General features: G+C 34.7%; 3 protein-coding genes across 3 annotated transcripts in view; 1 reads left to right on the top strand and 2 right to left on the bottom strand.

Annotated features, from left to right (window-relative positions):
* Positions 1–18270, bottom strand: part of fabp7b (fatty acid binding protein 7, brain, b) — a 425484-nt gene that overhangs the window by 258213 nt on the left and 149001 nt on the right. The gene's annotated exons all lie outside the window — the stretch shown is intronic.
* gja13.2 (gap junction protein alpha 13.2) lies at positions 916–8324 on the bottom strand. Its single transcript, XM_055185996.2, has 3 exons — positions 8135–8324; positions 5762–5815; positions 916–2434 (listed from the first exon to the last, which is right to left on the bottom strand). The coding sequence occupies exon 3, from the start codon at positions 2401–2403 to the stop codon at positions 1570–1572; it is 834 nt and encodes a 277-aa protein (XP_055041971.1). The 5' UTR covers positions 2404–2434; positions 5762–5815; positions 8135–8324; the 3' UTR covers positions 916–1569.
* gja12.2 (gap junction protein alpha 12.2) lies at positions 15118–16500 on the top strand. Its single transcript, XM_055185995.2, has 2 exons — positions 15118–15393; positions 15590–16500. Exon 2 carries the CDS (start codon positions 15611–15613, stop codon positions 16334–16336), a length of 726 nt encoding a protein of 241 aa, XP_055041970.2. The 5' UTR covers positions 15118–15393; positions 15590–15610; the 3' UTR covers positions 16337–16500.

Genomic DNA, 18270 nt, shown 5'->3' on the forward strand with positions numbered 1-18270 from the left:
TTTAAAAACGTTCTGATTTTTTTTAAATGTTTGTAAGACTTAAAAACATACTACAATAGCCTGTAAAAATTAAATAGCTGTCATTAAGTCATTACCAGCAAGTATTATATAATTATTAGTAATGCATATAGGTAACGCTATACAATAAGGTATTTAGTAAATGCCTTAGCTAGCATGAACTAACAATGATCAATATAGTTTTTCAGCATTTACTATCCTTTGTTAATGTTAGTTAATGCCAATACACTTATTCATGTTTATAATGCATAAACTAATTTTATCAGTTGCAACTTTTCAATGTAATAATGTATTAGTAAATCCTGAATATAACATATATATTAAGGCTACTAAATTCCGCAGAAGTTGGCTACAGTTCATTGTAAGTTCATGTTGGCTCGTGTATTTACTAATGTTAACAAATACAACCTTATTGTAAAAATGATTAACTATTTTTATTCATTATCTGATGATCTGCTAAGCTTTAAATCATAGCATTTGTTAATAAAAGTTAATATCACCTGAGTTTAGAACTTCCATTTAATCTTTGCAAGATTTTTTTTTTAAATATCTGATGAATGTGGATGGATAAACTTGTTTATGACTTCACAGTTCAAATTAAACTTTGATTGATCTTTATTTTTAAATTCATTTTTATTTTACAAAATATTATTATTCATTACAATTTTTACGAATAATTTCAGAATGCATAGTTTAATAATATTTTTTTATTTAATATCTGATGAATGTGGATGGATAAACTTGTTTATGACTTCACAGTTCAAATTAAACTTTGATTGATCTTTATTTTTAAATTCATTTTTATTTTACAAAATATTATTATTCATTACAATTTTTAAGAATAATTTCAGAATGCATAGTTTAATAATATTTTTTTATTTAATATCATTCTGTAACGTCGTGATTGAGACTGAGACAAAAATCACTGGCATTGTAGTGACAGGAAAAGAGAGTTAGTGTGCAAATCAAGAAGATTACAGCGCCATCTAGTGTACAAATACAAAAGTTACAGTTGACTGATATATACCAAGTGTTAACTTGATTGTGTAGAAAATTTGTCTATGTTTATACAAGTTGTATAAAATTTGCAAGGTCTGCTTCTGTACTTAAAAATAAAGGTTCCTAAATGGTTCCCTGTGAGGCTGTATGGTTCCATAAAGAACCTTCAACATCCTTTACAGGGGTTCTAGTACACGCACAGAAATAAAGGTACAAGAATGTACAAAAGTTGTTATTGGGGTGGTACATTTTCAAAAAGTACACTTTTGTGCACAAAATGTGCATAATGGTACCTCGACGGTACATATTTTTACCAAAATTGTAAATATTAGGAACTTTATCATAATAAAGATACCGTCCCAGTAACAACTTTTTTCTGAGAGAGTGTAAGACTAGGTTTTACAGATAATAAAAAGGTAGAAATGGTTTTGACAAAAAGGTTCTTTGGAGAACCAAAAATGGTTACTCTATATGGCATCACTGTGAAGAACCCTTTATAAGCACCTTTATTTTTAAGTGTGTGTTTATCTTTCTATTTACATTATCGGATATTTAAAGCTCAATTTTGGCTCCATCCAGGCTGATTTTCCTTGGACTCAATCTGTTCTGAAGAGCCATGTTGAGCTCATTCTGCTTCATATCATTAACAGGCTGGAGTTCGGCCGGAAATGATAATGGATATCGAGGATTGTGAACGTAGACCTCCCTGTATTTGTAGCTTCTCCGAGTTATCCTCTTACAACACAAATAAAACACTTCTAGCACATTTAAAGCCAGAGATATACAAGCCACTACCAGCATGAAAATAATGAAAATGGTTTTCTCGGTGGGCCTAGACATGAAGCACTCAGTCGCCGTCGAACAGGGGAGCATATTGCAGGTGAACTTAGGTTCCATGATAAATCCGAACAGATAATATTGTCCGACGATGAAGGCGACCTCTAATATGATTTTAACAAACAGTTGAGTCAAGTAACTGCCCAGCATGGTTCCCTTGATCACAACTTTGCCGTTTTCATCTGAATATTTTGGCAGCTTTGCCATGGGGTTTAGTCTGAGCTCTTCTCTAAGTTTATTCTCCTGGTGAATGATGTGCACCACGTGACCCAGATACAGCAGCGTTGGAGTCGAGATGAATATGATTTGCATGACCCAGAAGCGAATATGTGAGATGGGGAATTTCCAGTCGTAGCACACGTTCTCACATCCAGGTGTCAAGGTGTTACATATTAAGTTTGATCGCTCGTCCCCCCACACGTTTTCTGCTCCGGCTCCTAAAACCAGGATCCTGAAGATGAAGAGGACGCTCATCCATATCTTTCCGATGACAGTGGAGTGGGACTGGACCTTGTCTAGTAAAGCGGAGAGAAATCCCCAGTCTCCCATGATGATATGATCTCAGATGCTCAAAGCTTCCCTGGAAGATAAATACGCATGTTAAATCATAACTTATTTATCAAGTTAAGAGAAGCTGTGCAATTAATTTTGTACTCGAGACCGGTCTTGGTCTTAAGGCCGGTCTCAAGCACGACTTCCTTTATCGTGTCACTCAGCATGAATTTGTATAGGTTATGTTTACTGTTACCTTTCAGACATCCTAATCTAAGCCCCAAACCTTACCCCATCCCCAAGCAACAATAGTTAAAACTCTTTAACAGGAAACTTCATGACATACAACAATCCAAAAACTAAAAGCTAAACATGTTACATATCTTTGGAAAACTGAGATTCTTGTGATTCGAATGATGTAAACTGTTTTAAGATACAATAAACACAGCAGGTACAATTAGTGTCCTTTTCAGGCGTTTTTTCACAGGAATGCTAAGGGGTTAAAAAAATTGAAAAAATGACATAAAATGACATGAAAAAGAAATAATTTCCCATGAACATGAATAAATCAATCTATGTGACTAATACCATGAAATGCTGTGAGATGTAGGGTTGCAATCCCTCAAAGTCTGGGTTTCGACAAAGTCTGGTCTTGGTTTATGTGGTCTTGGTTTATGTGGTCTTGACTTCAACTTACATTACAGTACATGCCATATTATTACAGATTATGTAAACTGTGTCGCACAGTCCTGATAATAACATTATTACCAGTGTTGGGGGTAACGCATTACAAGTAACGCGCATTCTGAAATAATCAGTGCTGGGCAAAGATTAATCGCGATTAATCGCATGCAACATAAAAGTGATTTTTTTACGTAATATATGTGTGTGTACTGTTTAATAATTATGTATATTTAACCACGCACACACATACATATATTTCGGATTTTTTATTTATATATTTTTATTTATAAAAATATATTTTTAATTTATATATTATATATACACACACATGTAAATGTTTTTTAAATACATACATGTATGTGTGTGTATTTATATATATTAGTGATGCACCGATGTATCAGCCGCCGATATTTATCGGCCGATTTATGATGAATTTGAAACCATCGGCAATAGCACGAGAAAGGCCGATACCGATTGTTTATTAATTAACTGCATAAAGAAATCCATTATATGTAAAAAATAAGTTAATGTTGTTTATTAAATAAATGCTGAATAGCAAAAACCACCTTTGAAGGATGTCATGCTGTCTTATTATATTTGTTTTAGCTTAATTTGTGCCTCTCTTATTATGTTGGTCAGTTGAATGTTAATTAGATCCAATCCATGTTCAGTAAAAATAATTTGATGCAGAAATAAACTAGCTAATAGACCAACTGTATAGTATTGTATACAAGTGTTTAATATCGGTATCGGCATCGGTATCGGCCGGAAGTTGTCTGTTTAAATCGGCATCGGTATCGGCCCAAACAAATCCTATCGGTGCATCCCTAATATATATACATAATAATTACACACAGCACACGTCATATATTATGCCAAAAATCACTTTTATTTTGTATGCGATTAATTGCGATTAATCTTTGCCCAGCTCTAGTAATAATATTACTTTTCTGAAGTAACGAGTAAAGTAACGCATTACTTTATAACTGTACACAATAATATTTGAGTTACTTTTTTAAAAAAGTAATGCAAGTTACTTTATAGTTTAATTAATTCAATTTAAATATAAAATAATGTACTGAATTAAACTGAACATATTAGCGTAGAGTTACGCACTCTGTGCACCTGACCGAGAACAGTTTGATTCAGAAACGGAGATGGCAGGCCAGAGCTTGACATTTTTGCAATCATAAAAAACACCTGCAAGACCTGAACAAGTTAAAGCCTCAGCCAACTAAGAAAAAGTAACACAAAAGTAACTTAAAAGTAACGTAAGCATTACTTTCCATGAAAAGTAACTAAGTAACGCAATTAGCTTTTGGGGAGTAACTTAATATTGTAATGCATTACTTTTAAAAGTAACTTCCCCCCAACACTGATTATTACCATAAAATGTACATATTTAAAACAGGGAACTTGATTCAAATGCATTAAATTTAAAAATTACATTTAACAAAATATAACACATAACACTTATTAGTGCCTGAGAAACTATTTTCTAGAAAGGGCATTTTTGTGATAAAGTATGTGAAGTGAGGAAGTATCTTTTAAGAAGGAACATTTTTTTTGACTACTGAACATTATGTTCGTTCTTAAAGTATACTTTAAGAAGGAACATGAGGATGTCTGAAATTTGCATGCATATGCAAGAAACGTCTAGGGCAATGGTAAAGCATTGCATTAGCTGTGCAAATATCGTTTGATTTCTAGGGAACACATACTGATAAAATGCTTTTGATAAAAGTGTTTGCTAAATGCGTAAATGTCATCATATTATTATGGTATAACATCATACCGTGCTGCTATATCATAATAAACTCTTCTTATCCGCTACCATTTATTCATATAACACATTTAAGCTGTATTTTTTATAAACTACTCTTTCCAAAATCAGAACTTCATAGACAGCACTTTAACAATTTATAAAAAAATCTATTATTTTCTGTCCAGCTGGGGTTTCAGTATGGAGATAAAGGTTAGGACTGCGATTTTTCAGTAGTTTTACACTGCACTATGTGACTGTTTATTAGTATATTTTGTTTTTAAAGGGATAGTTTACACAAAAATGAAAATTCTGTCACCTTTTTCTCATCCTCATGTTGTTTTAAATCTGTATGAATTTCTTTTTTCTGATGAACACAAAAGAGGATATTTTGATAAATGATGGTAGCACACAGCTAATTGTAACCATTGACTTTCATAGTAGGAAATGAAATAAGATGGAATTCAATGGGTACCACCAACTGTGTGCTTACCATCCTCTTTTGTGTTCATCGGAAAAAAGAAAATTGTACAGATTTAGAACATGAGGATGAGAAAATGATGACAGAATTTTTATTTTTGGGTGAACTATCCCTTTAATGCATCTGATGGAGCAATTGGACCCCGAAGTTGACATCAGATTTTACAAGTGAATTATGAGATATGGGCTTGAAAAATCGCCCCAAATAAATTTATAACTGATGTTAAAAAAGCATTTGAGCTACGTCAAAAAAAGTTTTATCTTGTCACCCATAAAACACGCAATACAATTCAAGCAGAAATATTTGTAAAGAATTTGGTCCTGATAAAATCTCAAATGACAGCAGTTATGCAACTAAAATGCTTGAGTCAACTCTTATTTAAAGACAGACACATACTGGAAAGTCTTTAAAGCAGTTTGATGGGCTCACTTCCCCAAAACATTTCCAATACACAGTCCTTTTTCAAATGTATCTACACTTATACTCACCAATTATTACAATGCAGAGAGAATTTTAAACGTCTTGGGAGTTCTGTTGCCAACCTATAGAAAATAAAACAACAACCATGATTAACTATATAAAGCAAAACCAAGAAAAATTGTTTGGTTATCTATTGATTTTGAGTGATGTGTCCCTTTAAAGCGGTGTTGTAGTTGAGTCCATGTCAAGACCTTGACCAGCGGTCCGAGTTCACATTTAGCTTTATCTGGATTCGGTCTTGACACGGACTTGACATTCCATCTCCGGACTTGGTCGTGACTTAGACTCGAGCTAGACTCGACTACAATATTGTTTTAAAGGAGCTTTTTTGGCACTTCAAAGTTTCTGAAACATTACAACAGAATCTACACTGCAAAAAAAATTATTTTCAAGAAAAAAAATCTTGGTATTTCTGTCTTGCTTTCAGTAAGGATATCTGAAAATTCTTGAATTAAGATGCTTTTTCTTGATGAACAAAACGACCCAAGAAAATAAGTCTAGTTTTTAGACCAAAAATATCAAATTTAAGTGATTTTTTGCATAAAACAAGCAAAAAAAAAATAAAAAATCCGCCAATGGGGCAAGCAAAAAATCTTCAACATTTTTCTCAAACACTAAATTCAAGAAAAATTTGCTTACCCCTTTGGCAGATTTTCTTGTTTGTTTTATGCACAAAATCACTTAAATTTGATATTTTTGGTCTAAAAACTAGAGTTATTTTCTTGGGTCGTTTTGCTAATCAAGAAAAGGCATCTTAAGAATTTTTAGATATTTTTACTGAAAACAAGACAAAAATACTACGATTTTTTTTCTTAAAAATAATTTTTTGCTGTGTAGTAGTAAAGATACAATAAAATATCTTAATTCTCATTTTAATGATTTAAAATGTTTATATGTATTTCAGTATTAACACATACTGTACTGTGTACTGTACTTAAAAGTCTTTTTAACAAAAAGTGTTTGAATATTGTCAACTTTATTGGTGAAGATTTGTTTCTTAAACACACATTGATCATTTGGATCATGTTGTCACACTGCATGGCATAAGTTTTCCCCTATTATAAATATAAACATAACAGTTCAAGAGGAACTATACAAATAATTCAAACTATTATTATAAAACGGGCAGTTTTGGTTCTTCATTCTGATTGGTTGAAACGCATTCTAAGCCGTGATAAAATACCCTGGTAACCCCACGGTTCAGACCGCATTACATAAGTATCACTGCGCCACAGTTGCTGTGTACTGATTTATGAAAATAAACACCACAGTCTTCAATCATATTTTTAATTTTTCTACAATTGCACAATTAATGGCGTTATCCAGATAAATGTCAATAAATATTGTTAAGTCATCTAGTCGATAAAAAGAAAACGTTGTCTGAGGAGTTTCTGACTCAAGTTCATACGTCCGCTATTATCCACTAGATGGCGATCTTACCCAACTTAAACACTGACACATTCACTTAACACTGAAAACACAGCGTGTAAGTTTTGATGGCTTTGAATCTGATCTCTCATACAAGTTCTTCACAAAAATGGAATTATCTCCGCTTTTAATAAAAAATTTGTGATAAGAGAACAAATTAAACTAGGATGAAACTTTTTTTGTTTAAAAGCGGATGGTCTGTTCTTTCATTTGATATTTTATGTTTATTTAAAGAAGATAATTTTTCTGCAAGGCATTAAACTAAAACTGGGTGGCAACTTAAAAAAAAAAAAAAAACACTGACGGGGACAGAGTTCAACATGCTTCCAAGCATATTTGATCATCACTTCAACAATTGCACGATATAAATGTTAATCTATATTTTAGATGAATATTGATTTATAAAATAAACACCACAGTCTTAAATCATATTTTCATTGTGTATTTGCTGCGTCTGTGTTGGTTGGGAACTGCGCTCTGTTTCAGTCACACTTGGTTCTGAGGAACTACTTTGTTTGGCGGAAGAGTAATATTTGTACTAATATAATTACAAATTATTTGTGTTTTATTTTATAAAATCCCGCTAACGTTATGCATATGAAGTAACCGTTTTATAAACGCAATAATCCCCGCAAAGCAGTGGGGTTACAGTGCATTTTATAACAGCTAAGGGGGTTTTATAACAGCGTCGTGCCTAACAACGCCCCTTAGCTGTTATAAAATGCACTGGTAACCCACTGCTTTGCGGGGCTTATTGCTTTAATATTGGCAACAAATATTTAAATCAATAATTGGTAGAAGTTTAAAATTTATGACAATTTACCCCAGTTAAAATATGACCAATTGCCCAGCATGACATAAAAAATACTTAAGGTGACAACTATCCCCATATTATATTTAAATTGTATATTATTTTTAAGTCATTTTTCAAACAAATCCCAAAGTATTCTTACCTGCAGATGGTTTGAAATGGTAATTTCTTCATGCAAAACTATACATAAATAAACGATTTCCGTATTTCGCTTGTATAATCGTAAGCTTCGGTAAGAACTTGTATCTTTAAAACATAAAACATCTGTAAATGTGGTTACAGACACATAGACCGGACTCAATCGGTCATCTCGTATGACTGAAATGTGATTAATTATATCTGAAGGGACACCGAACGCTCCACCCAGCTCCCTGACAACGTCAGACCAGTTCAAACCAGGATTTTTCACTTCTTCATTTTTTCTTCTTGTGAGATTGAGTCACGTCGAGTCCAGTCGCTTGACTTTCACACATAACCGAAATTTTGCTGAATCATCAGTTTTGATTGCTTTACTGGTGGAAGTGTATTTATATGGTGTGGTGGGAAAATGTAGGGTTGGAAATCATAAGATTGGTGATTTGAAACCAGAAGTGACAGATGTGTTCCTGCACTGCAAAAAAAAAGATTTTCAAAGTTTTAGTATTTTTGTCTTGTTTTCAGTAAAAATATATAAAATTCTTAAATTAAGATTCTTTTTCTCGATGAGCAAAACGACCCAAGAAAATAAGTCTAGTTTTAGACCAAATTTAAGTGAATTTGTGCTTAAAATAAGCACAAATTAAAATCAAATCTGCCAATGGAATAAGAAAAGATTTCTTGAACAATTTTCTTAAACACTAAATTCCAGAAAAATTCAAGAAAAATGTGCTTATCCCATTGGCAGATTTTTTTTGCTTGTTTTATGCACAAAATCACTTAAATTTGATTTTTTTGGTCTAAAAACTAGACTTATTTTCTTGGGGCGTTTTGCTTATCAAGAACAAGCATCTTAATTCAAGAATTTGTAGATATTTTTACTAAAAACAAGACAAAAATACGAAGAATTTTTTTTTTCTTGAAAATCATTCTTTTGCAGTGTTGCAGTTTAGCAGCGCAAAAGTCATGGGTTTGGTTTTAGTGACAGGGTATAAAAACATAAACTTGAATACACTGCACTTTTGCCAAATGCATAACCAAATGCAGTTTTATAAACTAAATGAAGCTAAATACTTTGATTGAACATGACTTGATGAAATATGTGGGCCCACTTCTTTGTCTCAATTCAAGTAAATGGTTGTGTAACACTTTGCTGGTTAAGGTACAGGAGTATTGAAGGAGGCTTTCTTTAATCTTTATTTCTCATGGATTTAAATTCTTGTTTAATTGTGTGGGGGGACAATGATCCTTACAATGAACCTTTAACTTGTTTTGACTTTCTGAGTCATTTATTATACACTCACCTAAAGGATTATTAGGAACACCATACTAATACTGTGTTTGACCCTGTTTCGCCTTCAGAACTGTCTTAATTCTACGTGGCATTGATTCAACAAGGTGTTAAAAACCATTCTTTAGAAATGTTGTTCCATATTGATAGGATATCATCTTGCAGTTGATGGAGATTTGTGAGATGCACATAAAGGGCACGAAGCTCCCGTTCCACCACATCCCAAAGATGCTCTATTAGGTTGAGATCTGGTGACTGTAGGGGCCATTTTAGTACAGTGAACTCAATGTCATGTTCAAGAAACCAATTTGAAATGATTTGAGCTTTGTGACATGGTGCATTATCCTGCTAGAAGTAGCCATTTGAGGCTTTGTACATGGTGGTCATAAAGGGATGGATATGGTCAGAAACAATGCTCAGGTAGGCCGTGGCATTTAAATGATGCCCAATTGGAACTAAGGGGCCTAAAGTGTGCCAAGAAGACATCCCCACACCATTACACCATTGCATTAATGAGAAATTGAACAGGTGTTCCTAATAATCCTTTAGGTGAGTGTATGTCTGCTTATGCAAGTCTTACAATCGGTGTTTAAAGTGAAGACATGTTCACATTCTGACAAATTCTTTGGAAAACTGCATTTTGGGTTTTGAACCAATGACCATAGATATGTATACATAGATAAATACTTCGACCGCTCCACATACGTAGACGTGTCCCCCATTTTAAAACAGTCCCGTTGCAGACATCACCCACAGTTTTCCAGGATACCGTGACGTTGTGATGCTTCTAGTTTGTAAACCTTGCAGAGATTTATATCCCATTGTTTTTGTGTATTAACTTAATATTTTAGGTAACTTTTAACGTCATGTTGGCCAACACTTTCATCATGGTGTATCTAGTTAGTTAAACAATTATAATGTTTGGGTCTACAACATTTGATCAAACATAAGGAGGTTGCGTACACAGTCAGCTTGCTCTCAAGTGTTCACTGACCATCGTGGCAGGGATGCCAGATTTGCCAGAATCTAGCCCAATGACCATAGCCCAAATACAAACACTTTATTTTCATAAATAAAATAATCTTACTGTAATATTGAAATCCGATAAACAACACCCTTCAACATTCAACTCACAGGAAAAGTAATCTGTGTCACCAGTTTTAAAGTGATCACAGCAGACTTGGCAACACCGCTGTGGACCGTTCCAATATGGTGGACGACTTGCACACGCACAACCGGCGCTTTTGGGGGAAAACAAACTAGACTTCCCATTGACTTCCATACGAAATAGCAGAACAATGTAACGTTCGTACACACCCGGCAGGTGTAAATAACTTAATCATTCAGATTAAACATTTTGAGTAACTATCTGTCCACCCTGTCTGCCATAGAGCGTGATATAGATACATTAACACATTTAATTTGGTCAATATAAAAACATGTCCCCCTCATTCTCACAGCGTCAAATTTGTGCAACAATGCTCCCCATTGGCCAGAGGTGTCTTACCTGTACATTTACTCAGCCAGTGAATGATTTTACTTAATATTTGAAAGTTACTTCGTATTTATATATTATGTCTTTATATTTAGAGTAATGAGTGCACTTTTCTGTCTAGCCATACAACTAGCCTTAGTGAAATTTCCAGCAATCACTGGATAAAGTTGTTACACAAATTTGACGCTGTGAGAATGAAAGGGACATGTTTTTGTGTTGACCAAATTAAATGTGTTAGGGTGGACAGATAATTGCGCAACATGTTTGGTCTGGGTGATTTCTTGGGTTGTTTGCGCCTGCCGGCTGTGTACGAACGTTGCTTTGTTCCGCTATTTTGTATGGAAGTCTATGAGAAGTCTAGTTTGTTTTCCCCCAAAAAGGGGCAGTGACGAAATTTACAGTCAAGTTCCCGGATGTGCAAGTAATCCGTATATAGTGTCGTGTCTATGTATACTTATCTTACCGATAACTACTAGGCCAGTGGCTCCGACAACTTATATTTTCAATGCTGTTTGTTGAATAATACATGTACATGTATGGATTTGGTAGACACTTTTCTCCAAAGTGACTTACAGTGTATTCAAACTATAATTTTGTATCAGTCTTTTTGTTCTTTGAGATCAAACCTTGTGATGCTCACATGGACATTATGGAAAAAAACTATTTGGGTACCTAGCTTAGGTCATGACCAAAATAAGAGCTAATTGTTTTATGCAGAAGTTAAATTGTGAGATAATAATTTTTTCATAACACTCAAATTCAGGAAGAGGATGAGGTGGGCTAGTTTCTAAGAAACCGTAGATCTGATCTCAAAAATACAAAACAGAAACAAACTTTGTGTTCCTTAATAGTTCCTTTGTTTATTGTGTAATGCAGACATTACAAGACATTTATACAGTTTTATGTGTGACTTATGGTAAGTGTCCAAAAGTGCCAAAATTTTATTTTTTTAGGCCACTGTATTAAAAAGTAATGTTGATGGAAAACTTGTGTTGTCCACAAAGCAAAGTGAAGAGTCATTTTAACCATTTTCAGTTTAATGTTTCTGGACTTTAAAATTCCTACTTTACTCATAAGGACCATAGGGCAGGGTCATCAAACTTTATGATACCAATGACCCCCAAATATGATGAACCTTTTGTGAGGGACCCCCTACCTAAAATATATCCATTTATGTATAATAAATAATAGGCTACACTCAGAGTCGCTTCATATAAACCTGAAGAAGAAATTTGTACTTCAGCAATCTCAAAAATATATCTTGCTTCATAGCTACAAGTGATTTTGCCTTCCAAACCCCAGTAAGTGAGATAAAGGGAACTGTAATAAGGAACTAAACACACTAGAAAGATGCAAGCAAATTATTTTATTTGCCTTTTATCTCTGAAAATGTCTGCGGACCCCCTAGAACAATGTTTCTCAACCATGGCGCCGGAGCCAATTAGGGGGGCACCAATAAAATTCCAAAGGGGTCTCGATATGACCTAAAAATTATTCAGAAAACAAACATTTAAATAAGCTAAAGCAAGATATTTCATAGTGGTTTTTTTTGTTATGATTATCTTGAAATGCCGAGCTCTATTATATTTTATTGGGAACAAATTATGAGCCTTCAAATTTGCAAGTGGACAATAGGGGGTCCTTGAATTGAAAAAGGTTGAGAACCCCTGCCCTAGAACCTCCTGGAGGTCCACTGGGGGTCCCCTAGGGTGAAAATTCGGGACAGTCCCGAAATCTAAGATGTTGTCCCGAATACCGCTCTTCTTGTCCTGAAAATTATACTGAGGCAAAATCTTAATCAAAATCTTAGGCTAGCTCAAGTGTGAATTTAAAGTTGTATTGTTTCTATTAATTTATCTAATTCATCTATATGCACAAAGACAATAGGACCTTTTTGTCCCCTTTTTGTTTTAATAAAGTAGATTTAGAGAGCGAAAGTTGCAGCAGCCGCGAGGACGGTTGAAGGTGCAGGCAGTGACTGCAGGCAGAAAACTTCTATATTATAACATTGATATGCATATGTACATATAATAATAAAAATATGATCAATTCAGTAACTTCAGTAACTAAAATAAAGTAAACTATTGTTGGATGATCTAACTATTATTGTATGAAGTATAAAATACTTCTATACGTATTATTTCAATTTATTTATATGCATATCTACTTATATTAATATGAGTGGTTAAGTTTGAATTCATTATCTTTTATTATTAAATAAAATAAATAAATTAAACTATTATTGTACGTCTGCCCCCGTCCCGAATTTCATCCATCTCATCTGGTAACCCTAGGGTCCCCTGACCACAATTCAAAATCTGAAATCTGTGCTGTGTGCATAATTCATAATTGAAACTGTGAGAAAACCACAATCTGCTGGCCAAAACCACTTCACAAAACCTCTGGTATAAGCATATAGCACATATCTGTCATATAAATATACTGTGAGTTCAAACGTGCATGTTTCAGACTGACCTCACGGAAAGTCGTGTTATAGTGACGCAAAATTTGATTAATTTATTTGTGTCCATAGCACGAAATTCAGCTTTTTTTCATGCCTTGAGCGCAAATGTCTTTTTTGTGACACTTGCACGAATTTCTATAAATAGTTTTTCGTGTGTGTTGCACGACTTTCTTTTTCGTGTCATTTTATGTTTTGTTTTCTCATTGTTTTTTCCTATTTTCTAACCATTGTCGCTTGGGGTTGGGGTAAGAATTACGTTCTGTTACATTTTTAGACATCCAAACCCCGAGAATAGTTTTAAAAGCGGAAGAAAAGAATGTAGAAACCAATACATAAAAGTACATCCAAACCCCAAATCTTACCCCAACCCTAAGCGACAATGATTTAAAAATAAGGAGAAAATAAAGAGAAAACAATACAAAAAATTACACAAAAAAGAAAATTGTACCACGGACACAAGAAACTATTTATAGAAGTTTGTGCAAGTGACACGAAAAAGACATTTGTGCTCAAGGCACGTAAAAAAGCAGAATTTTGTGCCATGGACACGAATAAATTGATCAAATTTTGCGTGACTATAACACGACTTTCCTTGAGACCATGTTGCTTACTGTGGGTTCACACCAGACGGGAGTTCAACGATTTGCGCAAGTAGATTAAATACAAAGTCAATGCAAAGACGCGATCAGATGGGTCCTCGCGTGGGGCGATGCGAATGACGCGATATGAGCGGCGCGTTTGCCGCTATCCGCCTCAAACGCGTCTTCGCCCAAGTTGAAAATATTCAACTTGAGCGAAAAATTTGCGTGACACGAAGTTAAATCCCGCGAGTAATCTAGAGCGAGCAACGCGATGTGATTGCACGATTTGCGTTTGGTGTAAACCCACAGTTACATTATATTTATACATTTGTGACCCTGTCTGTAAAATTCAGGCTAAGGTCCCATAATCCTAATATGAGATTATAAGCATGACCTGACACAGTCAATATTACAGATATCAGAGTTATATTTTCATATAATGTTCAAATGATTTTATGAAGAAAAAACTTTTTCACAAAGGTGATTTAAAGTGCTTTTAAGGTGAAAATATTAGGATTAATTGATAAAGAGGAGGAGTGGGGACCCTCAGTTGATTTACATACTTTGTTATAAAAGTCACGCTACAAAAATATTGCAATAATAATTTTGGTATACACCAACATTTGAACACACTGGCCTTAATTTTAATCAAGTTTTAATTTTCATAGTTAATAATGCCTTTTTTTTATAAATATTTAAAGGACCTCCAGTAATACCACCACAGGGCCACGGACCCCCACTGAAGACTCGTTTTCAAAGACAACAATTGAATTAATTTATTCAGCAGATGCCTTTATCCAAAGCAATCTGTTGGTTTTGTATCCCGGTCAGACACTAAAATGAATAAAAATGGAAATGTTATATCTGGCTCTATTTTAAAACACTAAAGTTATATAAAATATCACAAAGCAAAACCATGATGGCATATTGTAATGATCAGGGGCCTTTGGTCTAAGCTTTTGCTAATGATGAATTGCATATTTTCACAAACAAAATCGTGTTTACAAAACCGTTATGAAATGCAAACTGCTAGACCTTTCATATTAACATCGTGTTTATGTGTTTTCATGATTTCGTAGTCTCTGGATACGACTATTTCATCACATTCCTCATGATCATGTGGGTGGCTGCATGATTTTTCACATATTGCAACATCTTGCGGCAAAGGAAAGCAATGTAAAGTTTCGCCGTGATGGAAAGCTGACTGTGTGTCAGTGATTCTGCGTACGTGTATGCATGCTTGTTCGTTGACCAGAGGTCAAGGATGATAATTTTTTTGTGGGTGGACACTTATCGAAAGTACACTTACAGTATAAGATAAAACATCAAACGTCATTAAAGAATCAATCCTGGCAAGGTGTGAACTCTGATGTCTGCATCTGCATACAGTGTGAAAAAGTTACAGGTTTTTAGGACATAACATCATAAACATAAGGTAGGTTAATCTTTAGGCTCCCTTATTTGGTTTTTAATAATAAGTTTATAGTTTGTTGATTTGTGATACATGATTCAAATGCATGCCAAACCAAGCAGCATTTATTTAAAAGAAATGGCACATTTAAAGCATCTTTTACTCAATGTTACAGACGTTCATGTTAATAAATCTCTCATGTTGTCGTTTTTCTCACAAGGCTTCTTGTCTTCGGGTCAGCATGGGAGATTGGGGATTCCTCTCAAAACTTTTAGATAAAGTGCAGTCTCACTCAACATATGTCGGGAAAGTGTGGCTGACGGTTCTGCTGATCTTCAGAATAATGGTTCTCGGTGCCGGACTGGATAAAGTCTGGGGAGATGAGCAGTCCAGTATGGTCTGCAACATCAAGACACCCGGTTGCTTAAACTCATGCTTCGATCATGCCTTCCCGATTTCCCACATGCGATTCTGGGTTCTCCAAATCATCTTTGTGGCCACGCCAAGTATGATTTACCTCGGCTACGTTTTGCACATCATCCACAAAGAAAACAAACTACGGCAGAATTTGCAAAACATGCCGGATGTGAAAGACAAAGACAAACTGCCAAAATACACGGCAGATAACGGGAAGGTTTATTACAAAGGAAGTCTGCTTTGTTGTTATATGCTGAGCCTTTTTGTGACCATTTTGTTTGAAGCAGGTTTCATTGTGGGCCAGTATTTTTTGATCGGACTTCAGATGCCCAAACAGTTTGAATGTAAAAACCTACAATGCCCTAAAACTGGTCTGCATTGTTTTACATCCCGACCAACAGAAAAGACCATCTTTATTATCTTCATGCTGGTTATGTCGTGCATATCTATATTTTTAAATGTAGGAGAGATATTTTATCTGGTGGGTTACAGTGGCAAGTACAGAAGAAATCCACCTCAGGTTTATACATCTACTGAGGCGTATTGTTGAAAGAGATGCACAGTTTGGCTTTTATTTTAGGAAATTTGATCATATAGCACATTAGATCATTAGATGCTTTGTAATGCACTTTTAGTTTATAGTAAATAAGCACTTTGTAATGATTTGAAGAATTCAAAGATATGACAAATAAACACAATCTCAGTTATATCTCATATACTGTAGCAATTGTTATTTTCTAAATTGCTTGTTTCATGTAAAGCACACTAAATGTAGATTTTGGGTATATGTTTAAATATTTATACATCCTCGTGCATGCCTGTTATTCCATTATGGGATTCCAGAAAATTACTGGAAGTGTGAATGAACCAAATCAAACCACCCCGGGACAGATCCCGGGACACAATCTCTGTGTAAAAGTCTAGAAAGATATACATTTTTAAAAATTGTTGTTTCAACCCATAGTTGGGTAAAATTTGAACACACTAACTTTAGGGTTTAAAGGTGCATTGTGTAACTTTTAGAAGGATCTTTTGACAGAAATGCACACTGTAAAAAATACTTTAAAAAAACAATTTTGTTGAATCAACTAGGATTTACAAGTCATTTCAACCTACTATTATCTATCTTGACTAGAGATGAGCTGTTATTACTACAGGTGAGTTGTTATAACTTATAAAGTTAAGTTGACTTTTCTCAACTACATTTTATAAGTTGTGACAACTCATCTCTCTTGACATGATTCAAGTTGATTCTAAGTTGATTCAAAAAGAAATTTTAAAGCAGCAAAGTATTTTTTACAGTGCAATATTTAAGCAATATCGCTCGAGTAGGAGTGTGATATAGCTCTTTATCATCACGGCTGTGATTAGGCCAGAGGCACGAGTTTCGCGTTCTGATAAGAAATATAGCTCCAGAAAAAAAACAAGTGTCTATATTCCTCTTTCCAAGTGTTAATTGTCCACACGATGTGACAAGACATTTCTCCCATTAACTGTAACGTAACATCCAAGAGCGCTGATCTTTGAAGGAATAATAACTTCCGATTGGGGATTCACAGACTGATTTATGAGCTAGTAAACTAATGAGACAAACGGAGAGTGATTCAAAACAGGGCGTCTGTGTTTTTCCATTCAGAGATGAGCCTGCTTAGGACCTCCATTCACTAGGTGGCGGAATGATACGAAAGGTGAAGCGGTTACAGTGCCGATATCAGCACAATATCGCATAGGTCTTAGCCAATCAGATTCGAGAACCAGAAAGAACTGTTGTATAAAATATAATATACAAAACTATATTATCGGTGCTGTATAGATGGTTTCAGCAGTAACAACATAAACAAGCGCCTTTCGTTGTCAACGTAACTTCGGGTAAACTCCGCTAAGAATAAATAACAACAAAGTACTTTAAACCTAGTTTATTTTATAACAAGCAAAATAAACAACACGTAGAATATATACAAAACCAAAACATTTGTTATTTTTGATGAGGTATTTGTTTAAGAGTTCAGTTTGGCAACTAGTCAGACCATTAAACAAACAGAAACCGGAAGTAAAGTTCGGAAGAGACGCGTATCGCATCACCGCATGTGCGTCTGATGAAACGGTCTATTGCGGCTTTAGGACGTGGTGTGGGCTGCATTATGAAACATTCATTTCAATGGCTTGCGCCGCACGAGGGCCTTTTTTTGTTGCGTCGAGCAAAGCGCTGGCCCAGCTTGCGCTCATACATGGTCAAAGTTCAAAATAGTTTAACTTTTGCACTGCGCTCTGTGATGATTACCCGCGCGGCCAATATAAATGGTGCATCCAAACAAGCAAAATGGACGAAAAGCTTCTAATCGGAATTCCCGGAGCTTTATAATACAAGTTCATGCTCCTACAGAGACATCGGAAGGAAAGCCGTGTCATGGAAACCCATAACAATTCAAGTTGGCATGTCAGGCAGCTTAAAGTTACGTGAAATGGAGATGGGCAAGATCATTC

This window comes from Misgurnus anguillicaudatus, chromosome 18 (assembly GCF_027580225.2).
Source record: "Misgurnus anguillicaudatus chromosome 18, ASM2758022v2, whole genome shotgun sequence".
Classification (NCBI taxonomy): domain Eukaryota; kingdom Metazoa; phylum Chordata; class Actinopteri; order Cypriniformes; family Cobitidae; genus Misgurnus; species Misgurnus anguillicaudatus.